Genomic DNA, 20,044 nt, shown 5'->3' with positions numbered 1-20,044 from the left:
TTTACAGCCCTGCCTCCATTCACAGTTGGAAAAGGCCCACTCAGGAAAGTTCTTCAAGGAAAGCAAACACAGTAATGAGCCCCTTTAAATAAAAATACTGTTGGCAAAAAAGCTAAACTCTAAAATACCTAACAAGGTTTATTCTGTGCCACTATGAGTGACCATGGCCCGGGGAACACCAGAGAAAGTACACCCAAGATGGTCAGGTTAGTTTGGTTTTATACATCTTAGGGGACAGAATCACAGGCAAAGACGTAAGTCAATACACGGAAGGTGTGTACTGCCTCAGCCTAGAAAGGCGGGGCGTCTCGGGGAGTACTCATAGGGCACAGGTGGATTCCGAGATTTTCTCATCGGCAACTAGTTAAAAGAGTTAAACTGGCTGGGCGCGGTGGCTCACGCCTGTCATCCCAGCACTGTGGGAGGCCAAGGTGGGCAGATCACAAGGTCAGGAGATTGAGATCAGCCTGACCAACATGGTGAAACCCAGTCTCCACTAAAAACACAAAAATTAGCCGGTGTGGTGGCACGCACCTGTAATCCCAGCTACTCAGGAGGCTGAGGCAGGAGAGTCACTTGAACCCAGGAGGCAGAGGTTGCAGTGGGCCAAGATCATGCCAATGACCTCCAGCTTGGGCAACAGAGCAAGACTCCCTCTCAGGAAAAAAAAATTAAAAAAAGAGTTAAACATTGCCTGAGGACTTGAAGTCAGCAGAAAGAAACGCCTGAATTAAAGGGGCTTGTGAAAGTCAAGGTTCTTGTTGTGTAGATGAAGCCTCCAGGTAGCAGGCTTCAGAGATAATAGATGGTAAATGTCTCTTTTCAGACCTTAAAGGTGTCAGACTCTTAGTTAAATCTCTTCTAGATCAGAAAAAGACCTGGAAACGGAAGGAGATTCTCCACAGATGCAATTTTCCCCACAAAATATGGTTTTGCAGGGTCATTTCAAAATATGTCAAGAATAGATTTTGGGGTAAAATAGTTTTATTTCCTTCAGGGCCCACCATCAGACATGTGATGCTATGCCAGAGTCCAGTCTGGAATTTTATTGCTACAAAGAGTCTGTTTTGTCAGACTTACGGTCTGTTTTAACCTCATGTTCATCGGTTGTACAAACTTCAAAAGGGAGCAGGTATAACGTGGTGTGTCCAGTCTCCCTTTCTGTCTGTCATAGCCTGGAATTTAGTTTTCCAGGTTGCTCCCGGGTCTCCTTGGACAAGAGGATGGTAGAGCAGGCCGCTAGGCAGACATGAGCTGGGCAGGAGAGGCCCCCAACTAGGAATGTCAGGCGGTCATCAGGTGATGGTCAGGCAGTTGTTTAGGCGTCTAAAATAATAACTGGTCACTGCCAGCACCAGGGAAAGACAGTCTCACAACAGATGGAAAACACCTAAAGCTTCTGCATGGGGGAATCAGGAAAAAAAAGAAAGAAAACACCTAAGGCTGGTGGCAGCAGCTTCCTTAGAGGATCTCTGGAGTCGGGTGGATGGGCTCCAGCAAGCATACTGAGGTGAAATGGTGGTGTTTAGCCGGCACATGGCCTTCCTCTAGAAACACTCGGCTGGTTAGGGAAGAATGCCTCAAGTGAGCATGCGTGCAGCTGCGCACAAAAACTCAAAAGGAGCTTCCGGTAGTGGAACCCACGCAGGTGCCTGGAGGTGGCTCCCAGGAGGGCCCGGGAGCTCCGCGCCCCTCCCCATTCCTGCCCCGAGCATCTCCTCCACCTGCTGTGCATCCGCACCCTTCCTCACAGCCTGTGTCATAAATGGGTAAAGGCAGGCCACTCTGTCCCTGCGTTCTGTGAGCCACTGCTGCAATTCATCGAACCCGAGGAGGGGGTCGTGAAAACCCTGATTCATGGCAGGTCGGTCAGAAGCACAGGCCACACCTGGAGCTTGCGACTGGCATCAGAAGCAGGGCCATCGTGTGGGGCTGAGCCCTCCACCTGCGGGGTCTGACGCGACCTCCAGGTGGATGGTGTCGGAATTAAATTGAGGACACCCAGCCCTCAATTGTGTCCACTGCACAACTGACTGCTGTTTGCTGGTGGAGAGAAATCCCCCACATTTGGTCACAGGAGTATTCTGTGTTGATTGTTGTGTGGTGTAAAAGGAGAGAAAACAAAATGAGTTTGAGTTTTTCTACTCACAAATTTTGAAAATCCAGTTTTATTATTCTTGCTTCTCTTCCCCAAATCCCGCCCCTCACCATGGCCTGATGGCCCCTGAGGACTCTGTCTGTCCTGTGTGGGACCCTGGCTGACGTGTACAAGACTGGATGTATCTAAAACCGTGAGGCCCAGCACCCCTCAGCGGAACAGGTCACATTCTACAAAGTCATGGGCTTCTGGGTTCGTAAAAACAGAACCACAAACACAGATGCCAGACAGGAGATGAAACCTGTAAAGCTCCAGGTGTACCCCAGGACACTGCGCTGATGCCTGAGGCCTGGAGGGGGATGTGGCATTGCTTTTCCCTATTGTTCCACATCTTTCTGGAGAGACTCAGTGGGCTTTGGACCATGCCTGCTATCTAGGTAAGACACAGCCAAGCGAAGTGCAGCTGTGGTGAGACCCACAAACAAAAGGCAGAAACTGCAGGTAGTGACCAAACCCATGGAGGCGGTCTGCAGGAGGAGACGACAGAAGAGGACTAGGGCAGGCGAGGTCCCTGGGAAGGGTCACAGCCCACAGGGTCAGTGCTTCCAGCTCAGCATGTGTATCATATATAAATATGCCAACTGTAAAGGAAGACTTTTTAAAAATTCAGTTTAAAAAACTGTAAAGGCTAGAAAAGGGATAAAATCAGAAACAAAGCAGGACAAGCATGGAACGGCTGGGGCTCAGAGGAGGATGCCCCAGAATGGAGGCCTCAGGAGCAAAGTCCCTCTCAGACCTGCTCTGCCCTCCCCTCTCTCCTCCTCATTCTCCCCCAAGGCAGTCATAAAACCTGTAAATATTGGCCAGGTGGTGGCTCACGCCTGTAATTCCAGCACTTTGGGAGGCCAAGGCAGGCAGATCACTTGAGGTCAGGAGTATGAGACCAGCCTGGACACTTGAGGTCAGGAGTATGAGACCAGCCTGGACAACATGGTGAAACCCCATCTCTACTAAAAATACAAAATTTAGCTGGGCATCATGGCAGGCACCTGTAATCCCAGCTACTTGGGAGGCTAAGACAGAATCGCTTGAACACAGGAGGCCGAGGTTGCAGTGAGCTGAGATTGCACCATTGCACTCCAGCCTGGGCGACAGAGTGAGACTCCATCTCAAAACAAAACAAAAGAAACAAACAAAAAAACCCTGTAAATATCACTCTAATTTCCTCCACCATTCTGTACAAAACCTGGCCATAAAGAAATTCTCGCTGGGTGCTGGTGGCTCATGCCTGTGATCCCAGCACTTTGGGAGGCCACGGCAGGTAGAATGCCTGAGTCCAGGAGTTTGAGACCAGCCTGGCCAACATGGCGAAACCCCATCATTACTAAAAACAAAAAATTAGCCAGGCATGGTGGCACACACCTGTAGACCCAGCTACTTGGGAGGCTGAGGTGAGATGATGACTTGAACTCGGGAGGTCACGGCCGCAGTGAGCCACGTTTGTGCCGCTGTACTCCAGCCTGGGTAAGAGAATACGACTGTCTCAAGAAAAAAAAATTCTCTGGCCAACCTTGTTTGACTGTAGGTCTCAGACCCGCACTGCAGAGGGGTCCTGTCCCAACTGGAGGAAAGAGTGCTGGTCAGAGAGGCCCAGGAGAACTCGAGATGGGCCCTGCTGGTGCCCCCGGTATGCTTCCATGGTTCACACCCGCCATCCAAGCCCACTTCTACACAGTTTCCTGTTTCTTCGAACCTACACATAAAATCAGATCACTTCCCTGGGTCTCTGGGCCTTCATTCTGAAGGCTCCCATGTCCCATTAAACTGTGATGAAATAAGCTTGTTATGCTTTTCTCTTGTTAATCTGCCTTTTGTTATGGAACTGTCAGCCATGACACTTATGATGGGTGAGGAAAGATATGATGGGTGAGGAAAGATATCATCACCCTTTTTCTCCCCTACAAAGCAGACTTACATTTTGCTACAAACTGCTAAAAACAACAGTCTTTTTGATACAGTTTGGCTCTATGTCCCCACCCAAATCTCATGTTGAATTGTAATTCCCAATATTGGGGTAGGGACTTGATGGGAGGTGACTGGACCACGGTGGTGGATTTCTCCCTTTCTGTTCTCGTGACAGTGAGTTCTCACTGTCGGGCTGTTTGGAAGTGTGCAGCACCTCCCCCTGCTCGCTCTCTCCTGGCATTACGTAAAGATATGCTTGCTTCCCCTTCGCCCTTCCGCCATGAGTGTAAATTTCCTGAGGCCACCCCAGCCATGCCTCCTGTACAGCCTATGGAACTGTGGGTCATTAAACCTCTTTTCTTTATAAATGACCCAGGCTCAGGTAGTTCTTTAGAGCAGTGTGAAAACAGACTAATACACTCTTTTAACCACCTTTAGTATTCTTTGGCCGTTTCCTCAAATAGCAAGGTCAGCCCTAATTTTGTCTGACAATTAGACACTGATTTCAGCATGTCTCAGGTAATGGGGCCTTTCAGCCACAGAGAAAAGGGCTCGATGCCCAGCACCTATGTGCTGTGTTCACCAGGCTCATGTAAAGCCCAGAGGACAGCCACATCAGTGGGTAAATGCACTGTCAGAAGGGTTTGAACAAGAGCGGCTCCATCTTGAAGAGGGGCTGGGTAAAACAAGGCTGAGACCTACTGGGCTGCATTCCCAGGAGGTCAGGCATTCTTAGTCACAGGATAATTCGGGGTCAGCACGAGATACAGGTCACAGAGACCCCAATGATAAAACAGGATGCAGGAAAGAAGCCGACCAGAACCTGACAAAACCAAGATGGTGACGACAGTGACCTCTGGCCGTCCTCACTGCTCACTATACACTAATTATAATGCACTGGCTACTAAAAGACACTCCCACCAGCACCATGACAGTTTACAAATGCCATGGCATCGTCAGGTCTAAAAAGGAGGGACCCTCATTCCACAAACTGCCTGCCACTTTCCTGGAAAACACATGAATAATCCACCCCTTGCTTAGCATGTCATCAAGAAATAACCAAAAAATAGCCAACCAGCAGACCTAATGGCTGCTCTCTCTATTGAGTAGCCATTTCTCAGTTTCCTTACTTCTCTTTTTTTTTTGAGACGGAGTCTTGCTCTGTCGCCCGGGCTGGAGTGCAGTGACCGGATCTCAGCTCACTGCAAGCTCCGCCTCCCGGGTTTACGCCATTCTCCTGCCTCAGCCTCCCGAGTAGCTGGGACTACAGGCACCCGCCACCTCGCCCGGCTAGTTTTTTGTATTTTTTAGTAGAGACGGGTTTCACTGTGTTAGCCAGGATGGTCTCAATCTCCTGACCTAGTGATCCGCCCGTCTCGGCCTCTCAAAGTGCCGGGATGACAGGCTTGAGCCACCGCGGCCGGCCAGTTTCCTTACTTCTCAATAAACTTGCTTTCACTTTGTGGATTTGCCTCTAAACCTTTCTTGTGAGAGATCCAATAACCAGTTATTGGGGTCTGGATCAGGACCCCTTTCCAGTAACAAAACAACCCTGTCCAAGCAGGAGGGCAGCCCTGTCAGACTAACCTATGAATAAGTGCAACTCTAATCAACCTCCCAACAAGCTAGTCCTAGCACTCCTACCGGGAACACAATGGGGCAAAAATAGCTAAGACAGCTGGCTGGGTGTGGTGGCACACGCCTATAGTCCCAGCTACTCAGGAGGCTGAGGCAGGAGGATCACTTGAGCCCGCAAGGTCGAGGTTGCAGTGAGCTGTGATTGTACCACTGCACTCCAGCCTGGGTGTCAGATTAAGACCCTATCTCAAACAAATAAAAATAAAGTAAATTTTTAAAAAACAGCTCATGGGCCAGGTGCAGTGGCTCACGACTATAATCCCAGAGCTTTGGGAGGCCAGGTGGGTGGATCACCAGGTTGGGAGTTCGAGACCAGCCTGGCCAACGTAGTGAAACCCCATCTCTACTAAAAATACAAACAATTAGCTGGGTGCAATGGCAGGCGCCTGCAATCCCAGCTACTCAGGAGGCTAAGGCAGGAGAATCGCTTGAACCCGGGAGGCAGAGGTTGCATTGAGCCGAGACCATGCCACTGCACTCCAGCCTGGGCAACAGAGAAAGACTCCATCTCAAAAAACAAACAAACAAACAAACAAAAAAAACAAATAGCTGATAGCTGGACGTGATGGCTCACGCTTGTAATTCCAGCACTTCGGGAGGCAGAGGTAGGCAGATCACTTGACATCAGGAGTTCAAGACCAGCCTGACCAACATGGTGAAACCGCATCTCTACTAAAATACAAAATTAGGCCAGGCAGCCAGGTGCGGTGGCTCACGCCTGTAATCCCAGCACTGTGGGTGGCCAAGGCGGGCAGATTACAAGGTCAGGNTCTCAAAAAACAAACAAACAAACAAACAAAAAAAACAAATAGCTGATAGCTGGACGTGATGGCTCACGCTTGTAATTCCAGCACTTCGGGAGGCAGAGGTAGGCAGATCACTTGACATCAGGAGTTCAAGACCAGCCTGACCAACATGGTGAAACCGCATCTCTACTAAAAATACAAAATTAGGCCAGGCAGCCAGGTGCGGTGGCTCACGCCTGTAATCCCAGCACTGTGGGTGGCCAAGGCGGGCAGATTACAAGGTCAGGAGATCGAGACCATCCTGGCTAACATGGTGAAACCCCGTCTCTACTAAAAAACACAAAAAATTAGCTGGGCATGGTGGCAGGTGCCTGTAGTCCCAGCTACTTGGGAGGCTGAGGCAGAAGAATGGCGTGAACCCAGGAGGCAGAGCTTGCAGTGAGCCAAGATTGTACCACTACACTCCAGCCTGAGCAAAAAAAAAAAAAAAAAAAAAAAAAATAAAAAAAAAAAAAAAAAAAAAATTATGCTGGGCGTGGTGGCTCATGCCTGTAACCCTATCACTTTGGGAGGCCAAGGCAGGCCGATCACCTAAGGTCAGGAGTTCGAGACCAGCCTGGGCAACATGGTGAAACCCCATCTTTACCAAAACACAAAAATTAGCCAGGCATAGTGGCAGGCACCTGTAATCCTAGCTATTTGGGAGGCTGAGGCAGGAGAATTGCTTGAACCCAGGAGGTGGAAATTGCAGTAAGCCGAGATTGTGCCACTGCGCTCCAGCCTAGGTGACAGAGCCAAATTCCGTCTCAAAAAATATATATAAATAAATAATAAAAATAAAAATACAAAATTAGACGGGTGTGGTGGCGCATGCCTGTAGTCCCAGCTACTCAGGAGGTTGAGACAGGAGAATCGCTTGAACCCGGGAGGCAGAGGTTGCAGTGAGCCAAGATGGTGTCATTGCACTCCAGCCTGGGCAACAGACTGAGAGTCCATCTCAAAATAATAATAATAATAATAATGAATGAATAAACAAATTTGTTTACTAAAATAAATATAAAGGCTGGGCACAGTGGCTCACGCCTGTAATCCCACCACTCTGGGAGGCCAAGGCAGGCGGATCACGAGGTCAGAAGATAGAGACCACTCTGGCTAACACAGTGAAACCTGGTCTCTACTAAAAAATACAAAAAATTAGCTGGGCGAGGTGGCGGGCGCCTGTAGTCCCAGCTACTCGGGAGACTGAGGCAGGAGAATGGCATGAACCCAGGAGGCGGAGCTTGCAGTGAGCTGAGATCACGCCACTGTACTCCAGCCTGGGCGACAGAGTGAGACTCCGTCTCAAAAAATAAATAAATAAATAAATAAATAAATAAACCTAAAACTAAAAACAACAGCTAAGACAGCTGACAGAGGAAGAAAGGAGAGACCCTGCCCCAGGAAGTGCCGCCAGGCCATGGCAGTGGGCAGATATTTTCATGGAACTGGGTCATTTTCCCCAGGAGATGGTAGCTGATAAGAAACACATTGTACAGAGGTCCCTTTTACATATCAAAATGTTAAATAAAACAAAAGGAATAATGACCTTTTGATACTGCAAAAGCCTCTTCCCCTTCCCAGAACAGCCCAAACCACACACAGAGAGAAAACTAGAAAGTGCGTAACAGTTTCAAACAATGCAGTGCCAACGTTGTCAGCAGTGACAGAGAACCACTGAACCAAGATTAGGCGAGACCGAAATCCCGGGAGGCGAGAGCCAGCCGGGCCACGTCTGTTCTGGGGTTCGGGTCACTGATTTGGCATCCCTGTGGGGCTGAAGAGAGAGTTCCCAAGAGGCTCCTGTAGCTCTCCTGAGTGGGCAATGCTTGTGTGAGAGGACAGGACATTCCAGCACAGCAAGGGAAGGCCCTGGCCCCTCATGGGCAGCCCCTCCCTGAGGGTGCAGGAAGACCAGCAGCGCAGGACCCTTGGGGACTCTCTGAGCACTTCTCAGTGTTTCTGGCCCTTGGGTCAATGAGATTCTCTCCGAAACAACCTTCTGTCCCTCAAGCAGGGACCATGGTCTGTCCCTCAGGCACTAGGCATAGAGCCCGGCCATTAGGCCTCCACTTAGTGAGTAAAAGAGCCTCGAACAGGAGGGTTGAACAATGCCGTGGTGGGGGGATGCAGCCACACCCCACACATGATGAGACAAGGCAGGTTACCCATCCTGACATAGGCAGGCGTGGGGGGGCTTAGACATGTGGTCACCCCTGTATAACACCCGACCCACTGTTCCTGGCTGGACTGTCTCTTCCCAGACCAAGTAAGCCCCAACCGACCATGGCCCCGACAACATCATCCCCACCAAAGAGCATAAATACCTTGTCATGCTGCCGCAGGTACTCCTCACAGGTACGGAGTGTCTCCACCGGCCGCACCTCCCCGAGGGAGCACAGGGCACTGCAGACCTGCTCCTGCACCAGGGGTCCTTATCGGTGATGGCGTCCAGCAGGGTGGAGGCCAGCTCTGCAGTGACAAAGCCCCGTTAGCATGCTCAGGCCCAAGCACCCTCTCCTATCACACCTCAGCTGCCACTCCTGCAGTGGCCACGCCTGTAGCCTCTGAGGACCACAGACACAGAGCAGAGAGGGCACAGCTGCCTTCTCTCTTGTGTAACCTCTCTCCGCCTGTGCTGCTGTGGGGGTCAGGTGCACTGCGGGGACAGGCTGTGGAGCTGCAGGGCTCACATTCCAGCTGCCCGAGGAGCTGCCTGGCCGGGACACACTATTTAGCACATCAGGGTTGAGCGACACAGAGGACACAGCCTGCCCTCCCACACAGGCAGGCAGGAGGCTGTTCTGGTCCTGATCACATGGCCTGAGCTTCCTTGAGGACACTGGCTCACTCACCCGCCGGACTCTTTAGGAAGGCTCCCTGAGGGTCTGTGCCCGGGCAGCCTGGGATTCCCCATGGCCCCACTGCCCACATATAGCCCTCGACAGGCAGGTGCTGGGCAGAGGGTCCAAGACCCCAGCAGTGAGAAATACATGAAGGAACAAAGACATAGCCTCATCCCATGGCTCTCAGCCCCCATGGACCAGAGCGGAATCAAGAAAGTCATGGAATAAAAGTAGTGCTCTACAGGCAAGGCCAGGTGGTTCCCTATACACGGGAAAGGGCAGGCCAAGCATCCCAGGGACTTGTGCCAACCAGCCACTCCACCCCAATGAGACCCTCCAGGCTGGTTTGGGGATGTCCCTTCCCTTTTGCTCCAGCAGCACCACACCCAGGCTGCCAATGAGGACATCCCAGGAGGTACCTGCTGGGGCAGAGGAACACACAGGCATCAGGGCATGACTCAGTCTCCCTCTGGGAAGGAATTCCTTCCTGAGCAGGAAGCTGGACTTTTAACAGCCCTCCATTTCCAAAGTCCAGTAGTTAGCCAAACAGCCTGATCCAAATCAATGAGATCTGACTGTACCTAACGCCACGTTCGGCCAGTAAAGCAAACTCGGCCTGTGCTGAACTAGGTCTGCATCTGCTTTTCCGGCTGTGGCCATTCACATGTGGAAGCGCCAGGTCTCACGTGCTCTGGGAGCCTGTACCCTGAGGGCAGTGAGGCCACGCCCCCTCCCTCTGTGGACAGTGAGGCCACGCCCCCTCCCTCTGAGGGCAGAGGCCACGCCCCTCCCTCTGTGGACAGTGAGGCCACGCCCCCCTCTGAGCGGGCAGTGAGGCGGGCCCCTCCCTCGGACCTCAACTTTCTCACGCTGTTGCACTCCCTCAGGGGCTGCGGCAGCTCCCCAGGGCCCACTTGTACTCATAGACTCTTCTTACCAGCCCCACCTCCTCCTATCAAACAGCGCCCAGTGCCATCCCGGGCTCTCGGTCTCCCTCAAGGGCTCAAGGGCGATGGCACGCCAACAGTGCACCTTAAAGAGCCCTGAGGTGTGGCTACATCACTGGGGACCAGAGGCTCTGAGGCAGGGACAGAAGTGGGAGAGATTTCACCCATTCGTGGCCCCGGGCACACAGCCCTCAGCCTTAAGTGGCCACAAGCCTCAGGTGGGAATTGGGTGGCAGCCGCGAGGGCAGAACTCAGACCCAAAACCGGGGCCTGCCGTGCTCAGGTACAGAGCTCAGCCGCCAGGACCTCCTATGAGAAGCAGGCTGAACTGAGGCCTCTGGGCAAATCTGGCTCCTACTCCAGCGGGCAACAGACCTCAAGGCCATGTCCTCCAAAGGTCGACTGTTGGAACTTCACCCGTGTGGGTGATGGGCGTTAGATCCAGCGGGGCAACCGCTGGCCACAGACCTCAATGCCATGGTCCTCAAATACCACCTGCTTGGAACTTCACGCCCAGGTGGGGACGGCGTTGTAAGATCCCAGCACGAGCAGGACGCTGGCCACAAACCTGCGAATGCCATGTCCGGGTCCAAAATAACACTGGTCCTGGAACTTCACCGCCGGGTGTGGACCGCGTCGTTAGAGACATCCAAGCGGCAACGCTGCCACAAGCCTCAATGCCATGTCCCTCCAAATCACACCTTGTGGAAACCCTGTTGGAACTTCACCCCGTGTGACGGCGTTAAGATCCAGCGGCAACGCTGTTACAACCTCAATGTCATGTCCCTCCAAATACACCTGTTGGAACTTAACCCCGTGTGACAGCATTAAGATCCAGCGGCAACGCTGCCACAACCTCAATGCCATGTCCCTCCAAATCCACCTGTTGGAACTTAACCCCGTGTGATGGCATTAAGAGTGGAGCCTTTGGGCTCCACCTTCGTGGACAGGATCGGTGCCTTATAAAAACGCTTGATGGGGTCGGGCACAGTGGCTCACGCCTGTAATCCTAGCACTTTGGGAGAACAAGGTGGGTGGATCACCTGAGGTCAGGCGTTCAAGACCAGTCTGGCCAACATGGTGAAACCATATCTCTACTAAAAATATAAAAATTAGCCAGGTGTGATGGCAGGTGCCTATAGTCCCAGCTACTCAGAAGGCTGAGGCAGGAGAATTGCTTGAACCTCAGAGGCAGAGACTGCATGAGCCAAGATCACGCCACTGCACTACAGCCTGGGTGACAGAGAGAGACTCCATCTCGAGGGGAAAAAAAAAAGGCTTGACAGCCAGGCACAGTGGCTCCCGCCGGTAATCCCAGCACTTTGGGAGGCCGAGGCTGGTGGATCACTTGAGTCGAGGAGTTTGAGACCAGCCTGGCCAACACGTTGAAACCCTGTCTCTACAAAAAAAAAAGAAAAAAATACAAAAAGTACAGCGTAGTGGCATGCACCTGTAGTCCCAGTTACTCAGGAGGCTGAGGTGGGAGGATCCCTTGAGGACAGGAGACAGAGGTTGCAATGAGCTGAGAGCACCATCACACTCCAGCATAAGCGACAGAACAAGACCCAGTCTCGCCGGGCGCGGTGGCTCAAGCCTGTAATCCCAGCACTTTGGGAGGCCGAGACGGGCAGATCACGAGGTCAGGAGATCAAGACCATCCTGGCTAACACCGTGAAACCCCGTCTCTACTAAAAAATACAAAAAACTAGCCGGGCGAGGTGGCGGGCGCCTGTAGTCCCAGCTACTCGGGAGGCTGAGGCAGGAGAATGGTGTAAACCCGGGAGGCGGAGCTTGCAGTGAGCTGAGATCCGGCCACTGCACTCCAGCCTGGGCGATAGAGCGAGACTCCGTCTCAAAAAAAAAAGACCCAGTCTCAAAAAAAACAAAAGAAAAGATTGAGGCCCTGCATAGTGGCTCATACTGTAGTCCCAGTGCTTTGTGAAGATGAGGCAGGAGAATGATTTGAAGCCAAGTGTTCAAGACCACCCTCAGCAACACAGCTAGACCTCATCTCTACAAAAACTAACTTTAAAAAATAGGCTGGGTGTGGGCTGGGTGCGGTGGCTCACACCTGTAATCTCAGCACTTTGGGAGGCCAAGGGGGATGGATCACCTGAGGTCAGGAGTTCGAGACCAGCCTGGCACACCTAGTGAAACCCTGTCTCTACTAAAAATACAAAAATTAGTCAGGTGTGGTGGGGGGCACCTGTAATCCCAGCTGCTCGGGAGGCTGAGGCAAGGAGAATCACTTGAACATGGGAGGTGGAGGTTGCAGTGAGCTGAGATCCACTGCACTCCAGCCTTGGTGACAGAGCCAGACTCCATCTCAAAAAAAAGAAAAATAAATTAGCTGGGTGTGATGGCACATGCCTGTAATCTCAGCTACTTGGGAGGCTGAGGTGGGAGGATGGCTTGAGCCCAGGAGGTCACTGCACTCTAGCCTGGGCAACAAAGTGAGACCCTGTCTCAACAAACAAACAAACAAACAAAGGCTTACAGGACACCCTAGTCCCTTCAGCACCTCCAGTCATGAGATGACACAGCAAGAGACTCCATCTATGAGTCAGAGAACAGCCCTCCAGACATCGAATCTGCCGGCGCCTTTATCTGGGACTTCCCAACCGCCAGTACTGTGAGAAATACATTCCTATTATTCATTAATTACCCAATCTAAGATATTTTGTTGCAGCAGCCTGAACAGCCTTTGAAGACTGCTAATTTTTTTTTTTTCTGATGAACATCTGGAGAAAGCATGTTCATTCAGCAGTCACTCCAGGCTGGGCGCGGTGGCTCACGCCTGTATTCCCAGCACTTTGGGAGGCTGAGGCGGGTGGATCAACTTGAGTCCAGAAGTTCAAGACCAGCCTGGGCAACACGACAAACTCTCATCTCTATGAAAAATACTTCTGGGTGTGGTGGCGTGCACCTGTAGTCCCAGCTACTCAGGAGGCTGAGGTAGGAGGATCACCTGAGCTCAGGAGTTTGAGGCTGCAGTGAGCCATGATTGCACCACTGTACTCCACCCTGGGTGATAGTGGGAGACCCTGTCTTTTTTTTTTTTGAGATGGAGTCTCGCTCCATCGCCCAGACTGGAGTGCAGGGGCACGATCTCAGCTCACTGCAACCTCCACCTCCTGGGTTCAAGCGATTGTCCTATCTCAGACTCCCGAGTAGCTGGGACTATAGGCACATGCCACTACACCTGGCTAATTTTTTATTTTTTAGTAGAGATGGGGTTTCGCCATGTTGGTCAGGCTGGTCTCGAACTCCTGACCTCAGGTGATCCACCCGCCTCGGCCTCCCAAAGTGCTGGGATTTTAAGTGTGAGCCACAGTGCCCAGTTGACCCTGTCTTAAAAAAAAAAAAAAGTCAAACAAAACCTTCAGATCACATCCTGAATGCCATATGCTTTTCTGAGTCCCAAACTCAAGGCTAGTGTTGGGGAGGTCTACACCTGCCACATCACCTAAACTGCCCAGAACCCACGCTGGCTCCCAAGTGTAGGGTGGAACTCCAGGCACCATTGGAGCTGGTAAGAGCCTTGGCCTGCCCTGACCCAGAGGCAAGAGAGGCCTCACACACGGCCACCCCCAAGCCCCATGCACTCACTCTTTATGGAGGACTCAGCCATGTCTGTGGTTTCAGCTTCCTTCACCCAGTGTGAACATGGACAACTTCTTCTCCAATCTGGAATAACCAAAATCACGAGATTTAATTCATAAGCCTCGACGATATCTGAGTTTAAGCCTCAACGATATCTGAGGGCAATTACCATTTCCGTGTAAAACACACAATTTAATTTAATTTGTTCTGGGGGAAACATCTCTGTCACATTTTCTTTGAGCCATTCAGGGAGGGCAAAAGGCACCATGATCCTCAGCAGTTTCCAACACTCCTCCATCCCTGAGCAACCATCAGTCCTGCCAGCGCCTCACAGGCCTGCACAGGCTTGTCCACAGCTGGCCCACAGGCGCCTCGCCACCATCAGCCCCAGCAGGAGTAGACGCATCTCCATCTAGAGCATCCTCCTCCACACCGAGGAACTGAGCACGGCCACACCGCTTTCACACACTGCATGCCATGCACCACGGCATGCGACGATGGTCCCAAAGAATCGGGTCCAGCAAGTGTCCAAGTTCCTTCTGCCTCTTCACCACGGGCACACACTCAAGTCCTGCATCATGCTTTCTGAGGACCTGGGTCATCAGAGGGGCTGCAGGCCCACCATGAGCGTGGCAGCCAGCATCCTAACAACTCACATTCTCTGTTCTCTGAGCTCCCACCAGCCCCTTCATTCCCTCGATCACCTCCTGTCTACCATTCCTTCCTAACATACTCCAGAGAAAAACGAAGGAGAGACGCCATGACCCACCCCTGACCAGCCAGGACACCTCCCTGTGCTGTGCACACATGGGTTGGAGATGAGGTAAGAAATCATGGAAATCTTGGCCGAGAGCGATCGCTCATGCCTGTAATCCAGCACTTTGGGAGGCCAAGGTGGGCGGATCGTTTGAGGTCAGGAGTTCAAGACCAGCCTGGCCAATATGATGAAACTCTGTCTCTACTAAACACACAAAAATTAGCTGGGCGTGGTGGCGGGCACCTTTAGTCCCAGCTACTCAGGAGGCTGAGGCATGAGAATCGCTTGAACCTGGGAGGCAGAGGTCACAGTGAGCCAAGAACACACCACTGCACTGCAGCCTGGGCGACAGAATGAGACCCTGTCTCAGAAAAATAAAATAAAAGTTCTAGCACTTTGGGAGGCTGAGGCAGGTGGATCACTTGAGGCCAGGAGTTTGAAACAAGCCTCGCCAACATAGTGAAACACCATCTCTACTAAAAATACAAAAAAATTAGCCAGTGTGGTGGCTCCCGCCTGTAATCCCAGCTACTCAGGGGGCTGAGGTGGGAGAATTGCTTGAACCTGGAAGGCAGAGGTTGCAGTGAGCTGAGATTGTACCACTGCACTGCACTCCGGCCTAGGCAACACAGCAAGCCCTGCCTCAAAAAAAAGAAAAGAAAAACAGGGCCAGGCACAGTGGTTCACATCTGTAATCCCAGCACTTTGGGAAGCTGAGGCGGGTGGATCATCTGAGGTCAGGAGTTCAAGACCAGCCTGGCCAACATGGTGAAATCCCATCGTTCCTAAAAAAATACAAAAATTAGCTGGGGGTGGTGGCGCGTGCCCATAACGCCAGCTACTCAAGAGGCTGAGGCAGAAGAATCACTTGAACCTGTGAGGCAGAGGTTGCAGTGAGCTGAGATCATGCCACTGCACTCCAGCCTGGGCAACAGAGTGAGACTCTGTCTAAAAAAACAAAACAAAACAAAACAAAACAAAAAACCAAAAAAGAAAAACAAAAAAACATATTCCATAGAGATCCCAAGCTGTGGAAGTGTTAAGAGCTGAGGAGGGCAGTGACTCTCAGGCAGGGCAGAAAACCCATGAAAGTGCCCACAGCACACACTTCCCAGAGACAAGGGCACGTCTGACGTGGAGCATCAGAAGCCAGAGTTCCCAGGCCTGAGCTGAGCTGGAGAGGCGGAGGAGCTGGGCTGAGCGGCTGGGATCTGGGACCAGTGGCTGTGCCCTGCAGGTAGCCAGCACTGCTCAGCTCCACCGTCCAGGAAGAAACCAGTGGAACCAATGCCAGTCCACGACTGTGCAGCACCCCTTCCAGTGCAGCAGCCACGTTCACCCAACTCAAACAGGAGCTAACAAAACAAATGAGCACACGGGCTTGGACTTGTCTGCTCCAGGCCCAGGCGAGAAACACAGGACAACTAAAAAACCGGACAAAACGGCCGGGCACGGTGGCTCAAGCCTGTAATCCCAGCACTTTGGGAGGCCGAGACGGGCGGATCACGAGGTCAGGAGATCGAGACCATCCTGGCTAACATGGTGAAACCCCGTCTCTACTAAAAAATACAAAAAAAAAACTAGCCGGGCAAGGTGGCGGGCGCCTGTAGTCCCAGTTACTTGGGAGGCTGAGGTGGGAAAATGGCGTAAACCCGGGAGGCGGAGCTTGCAGTGAGCTGAGATCGGCCACTGCACTCCAGCCTGGGCGACAGAGCGAGACTCCGTCTCAAAAAAAAAAAAAAAAAAAAACTGGACGAAACACAAGACATCACCATTTCTCAGGACAAGGGACATCAGAATATGAAGGACAGTGAGGCCTGAGAGGTAGGAAATGAGGCATAGCCCCAAGAGCCCAGCTCACTGCCTGGAGAGAGGACCCAGGCTTAGGGCCCAGCAAAACACCTAGGCTGAAGAGACAGAACGGGTAGTGCCGGCCGATACCAAAGTGGCTAGAGTCTGCAGTCTCTTGTACCAGAGAAAGTGTTGCCCAGAGAGAACTTTAGAGACCTGCAGCGGGTTCCCTGGGCGCTCAGCAAGTTACTGGTCAACAGAATAATAGCCCCTAAGCTGCCCACACCCTAATCCCCAGAACCTGTGTGTATGAACCCTTACACGGCAAAGGGATTCAGTAGATGAGATTAAGGGTACAGGCCCTGAGACAGGGAGATTATCCCGGATTACCTGGGTGAGACCAACCTAATCACATGAGTCCTTAAAAGCAAAGAACCTTTCCTGGGTGGGTCAAAGAGAAGAGACGGAAGAGCGGGGAGGAGAAATTTGAAGCATAAGAAGGATTCACCCCACAACTGCTGGCTTGGAGGATGCAGGAGGGAGGCTCTGAGACGAGGAATGCAGGTGGCCTGGAGAAGCTGTGAATGGCCCTCAGCTGGCAGCTGACAAGAAAACAGGGGCTTCCGTCCTGCAGATGCAAAGAACCAAATTCTGCCAGGAACCTGAGACAGCAGAAGCAATCCTTCCCAGGGGCACCAGGAAGGGAAGCAGTCCCCCGCGCCTGGGTTCGGGCTGGTGAGACCCTTGGTAGACTTCTCACTCCAAGAACTTTAAGGTAATAAATTTGTGTTGCTTAAGGCACTACGTTTGTGGTAACGTGTTGCATTAGCCTTAGAAAACTAACACAAATGCCTTGTATGAGAACAAACTATCCAAGGCTGCAGAAAGAGCCACACAAGGGGATTAGGAGAAGCAACATCCAGGGTTTCCACAGGGCCAGGAATGGGGCCTGCTCCCAGCAGCTGGAGTGGACAGTGTCATGACTCATGGAGCACCAGGCAGAGTGCTCAGGATTCCACCCCAGTCATCAACCAAATCAGTCCTAGACTAAACGTCATTCCGGTCTCACCTAACAAAGCTGAAAGAAAGGCCCGACAAGATCAAACTGTTCCCAAGTAACTTCGCCAGCTCCCAGCACAAAGCTCATGAATACTAACAGGAACACAAAAATATCCAGCACCACCAAGGCAAAAGCAATGCCTGGCATCCAAACAAAAATTACCAGGTGTGGGCCGGGTGCGGTGGCTCATGCCTGTAATCCCAGCACTTTGGGAGGCCAAGGCGGGAGGATCACGAGGTCAGGAGATCCAGACGATCCTGGCTAACACGGTGAAACCCTGTCTCTACTAAAAATACAAAAAATTAGCCGGGCGTGGTGGGGGGCGCCTGTAGTCCCAGCTACTCGGGAGGCTGAGGCAGGAGAATGGCGTGAACCCGGGAGGCGGAGCGTGCAGTGAGCCGAGATCGCGCCACTGCACTCCAGCCTGGGCGACAGAGCGAGACTCTGTCTCAAAAAAAAAAAAAAATTACCAGGCGTGCAAAGCAAGAAAATTCAACCCATTGTGAGGATGAACCAACCATCCTGACCCAGAAATAACACAAACGAAAGAGTTCAGAGACACAGACATTAGTTGTTAAAACTATATCATATATTTGAGAAACTACAGGAAAGATTAAATATGTTAACACTAGGAGGTTAATGTCAAAAGGATGGGCAAAGAAAAACATGGCTGACATTAGTTACAAGAAAGCTGGAGTCACATTAGACAAACTAGATTTCAGAAATACTAACTATCCTAAACACTTTTACCTGGTAACAGAGCTTCAAAATACACAAAGCCAAAACTAATAAAATGCAAGGAAAATAGACAAATTCAAATTCCAGTGTAAATTTCAACATCTCTCTCTCCTTTTCTTTTTGACATGGAGTTTTGCTTTTGTCACCCAGGCTGGAGTACAGTGGCAGGATCTCGGCTCACTACAACCTCCGCCTCCCAGATTTAATTGATTCTCCTGCCTCAGCCTGCCCAGGAGCTGGGACTACAGGCACGCGCCACCATGCCTGGCTAATTTTTGTATTTTTAGTAGAGACGGGGTTTCACCACGTTGGCCAGGCTGGTCTCGAACTCCTGACCTCAAGTGATCCACCCACCTCGGCCTCCCAAAGTGCTGGGATTACAGGTGTGAGCCACCATGCCCAGCCCTCTGTCTCTGTTAGAACAAGTGAACAGAAAATTCGGCCAGGCAGAGTGGCTCACACCCTGTAATCTTGGCACTCTGGGAGGCTGAGAGGCAGATTGATTGCTTGAGCTCAGGAGTTCAAAACCAGCCTGGGTAACACAGCGAAGCCCTGTCTTTACAAAAAATACAAAAATTAGCTGGGTGTGGTGGCGCATGTCTGTGATCCCAGCCACTCTGGAGGCCGGAGGATCACTTGAGCCCAGGAGGTCAATGCTGCAGTGAGCAGAGATCACACCACCACACTCCAGCCTCAGCGACAGGAGGGAGACCCTCTCGCAAAAAAAAAAAAAAAAAAAAGTGTAAAAGAATTCAAGGCATACAAAGTATGTTCTCTGACCACAATGTAATTAAATATATCAATAAGAGAACGATATCTGAGAAATCCCCAAGAGTTTCAAAACTATTTAATATGCTTTGAAATAATGCATGGGTCTAAAAAGGAATCAAAAGTGAAATTACAAAGCATGCTGAAGTGAAAGAAAATGAAACGACATATCAAAATTTGTGGAAACTTACAGCATTAAATGTCTTTTTAGAAAAGAAGAATGACTAAAGTATACAGAGAATGTGCAGGAAAAAAAGAATGAGTTCAACTTCTACCTGAAGAAACTAGAGGCCGGGCAAGGTGGGCTGGCTCACGCCTGTAATCCTAGCACTTTGGGAGGGCAAGGTGGATGGATCACTTGAGGTCAGTTCGAGACCAGCCTGGCCAACACAGTGAAACCCCACCTCTACTAAAAATAGAAAAATTGGCCAGGCGTGGTGGCTCATACCTGTAATCCCAGCACTTTGGGAGGCCGAAGCACATGGATCACCTGAGGTCAGGAGTTCAAGACCAGCCTGGCCAGTATGGTGAAACCCCATCTCTACTGAAAATACAAAAATTAGCTGGGCGTGGTGGTGTGCGCCTGTTTTCCCAGCTACTTGGGAGGCTGAGATAGGAGAATTGCTTGAGACAGGGGGTGGAGGTTGCAGTGAGCCAAGATAGCACCACTGCATTCCAATCTGGGCCACAGAGCGAGAGTCCGTCTCAAAAAATAATAATAATAATAAATTAATTAATTAAAAAAAAGAAATAGATGGCCAGGCGCGGTGGCTCATACCTGTAATCCCAGCACTTTGGTAGGCCAAGGCAGGTGGATCACTTGAGCTCAGGTGTTCAAGACTACCTGGGCAATATGGCGAAACCCCACCTCTACCAAAAGTATAAAAATTAGCTGGACATGGTGGCATATGCCTGCAGTCCCAGCTACTCAGGAGGCTAAGGTGGAAGGATCACTTGAGCCTGGGAAACAGAGGTAGCAGTGAGCCAAGACTGCACCACTGCACTCCAGCCTGGGTGACAGAAAGACCCTTTCTCAAAAAAAAAAAAAAAA

General features: G+C 51.2%; 1 protein-coding gene across 1 annotated transcript in view; it reads right to left on the bottom strand.

Annotated features, from left to right (window-relative positions):
* The window catches only part of MROH1 (maestro heat like repeat family member 1), a 130,452-nt gene that overhangs the window by 97,093 nt on the left and 13,315 nt on the right, over nucleotides 1-20,044 (bottom strand). The window contains 3 exon segments of the mRNA XM_017883492.1: nucleotides 8,811-8,911; nucleotides 8,914-8,955; nucleotides 13,886-13,963. Coding sequence (XP_017738981.1) covers nucleotides 8,811-8,911; nucleotides 8,914-8,955; nucleotides 13,886-13,907 — 165 coding nt within the window. The 5' untranslated portion in view covers nucleotides 13,908-13,963.

This window comes from Rhinopithecus bieti, unplaced genomic scaffold, assembly GCF_001698545.2.
Source record: "Rhinopithecus bieti isolate Rb0 unplaced genomic scaffold, ASM169854v2 scaffold_13617, whole genome shotgun sequence".
In the NCBI taxonomy this organism is placed as follows: domain Eukaryota; kingdom Metazoa; phylum Chordata; class Mammalia; order Primates; family Cercopithecidae; genus Rhinopithecus; species Rhinopithecus bieti.
The sequence above is the reverse complement of the archived record's forward strand: the minus strand, read 5'-3'. Positions and strand labels throughout refer to the sequence as shown.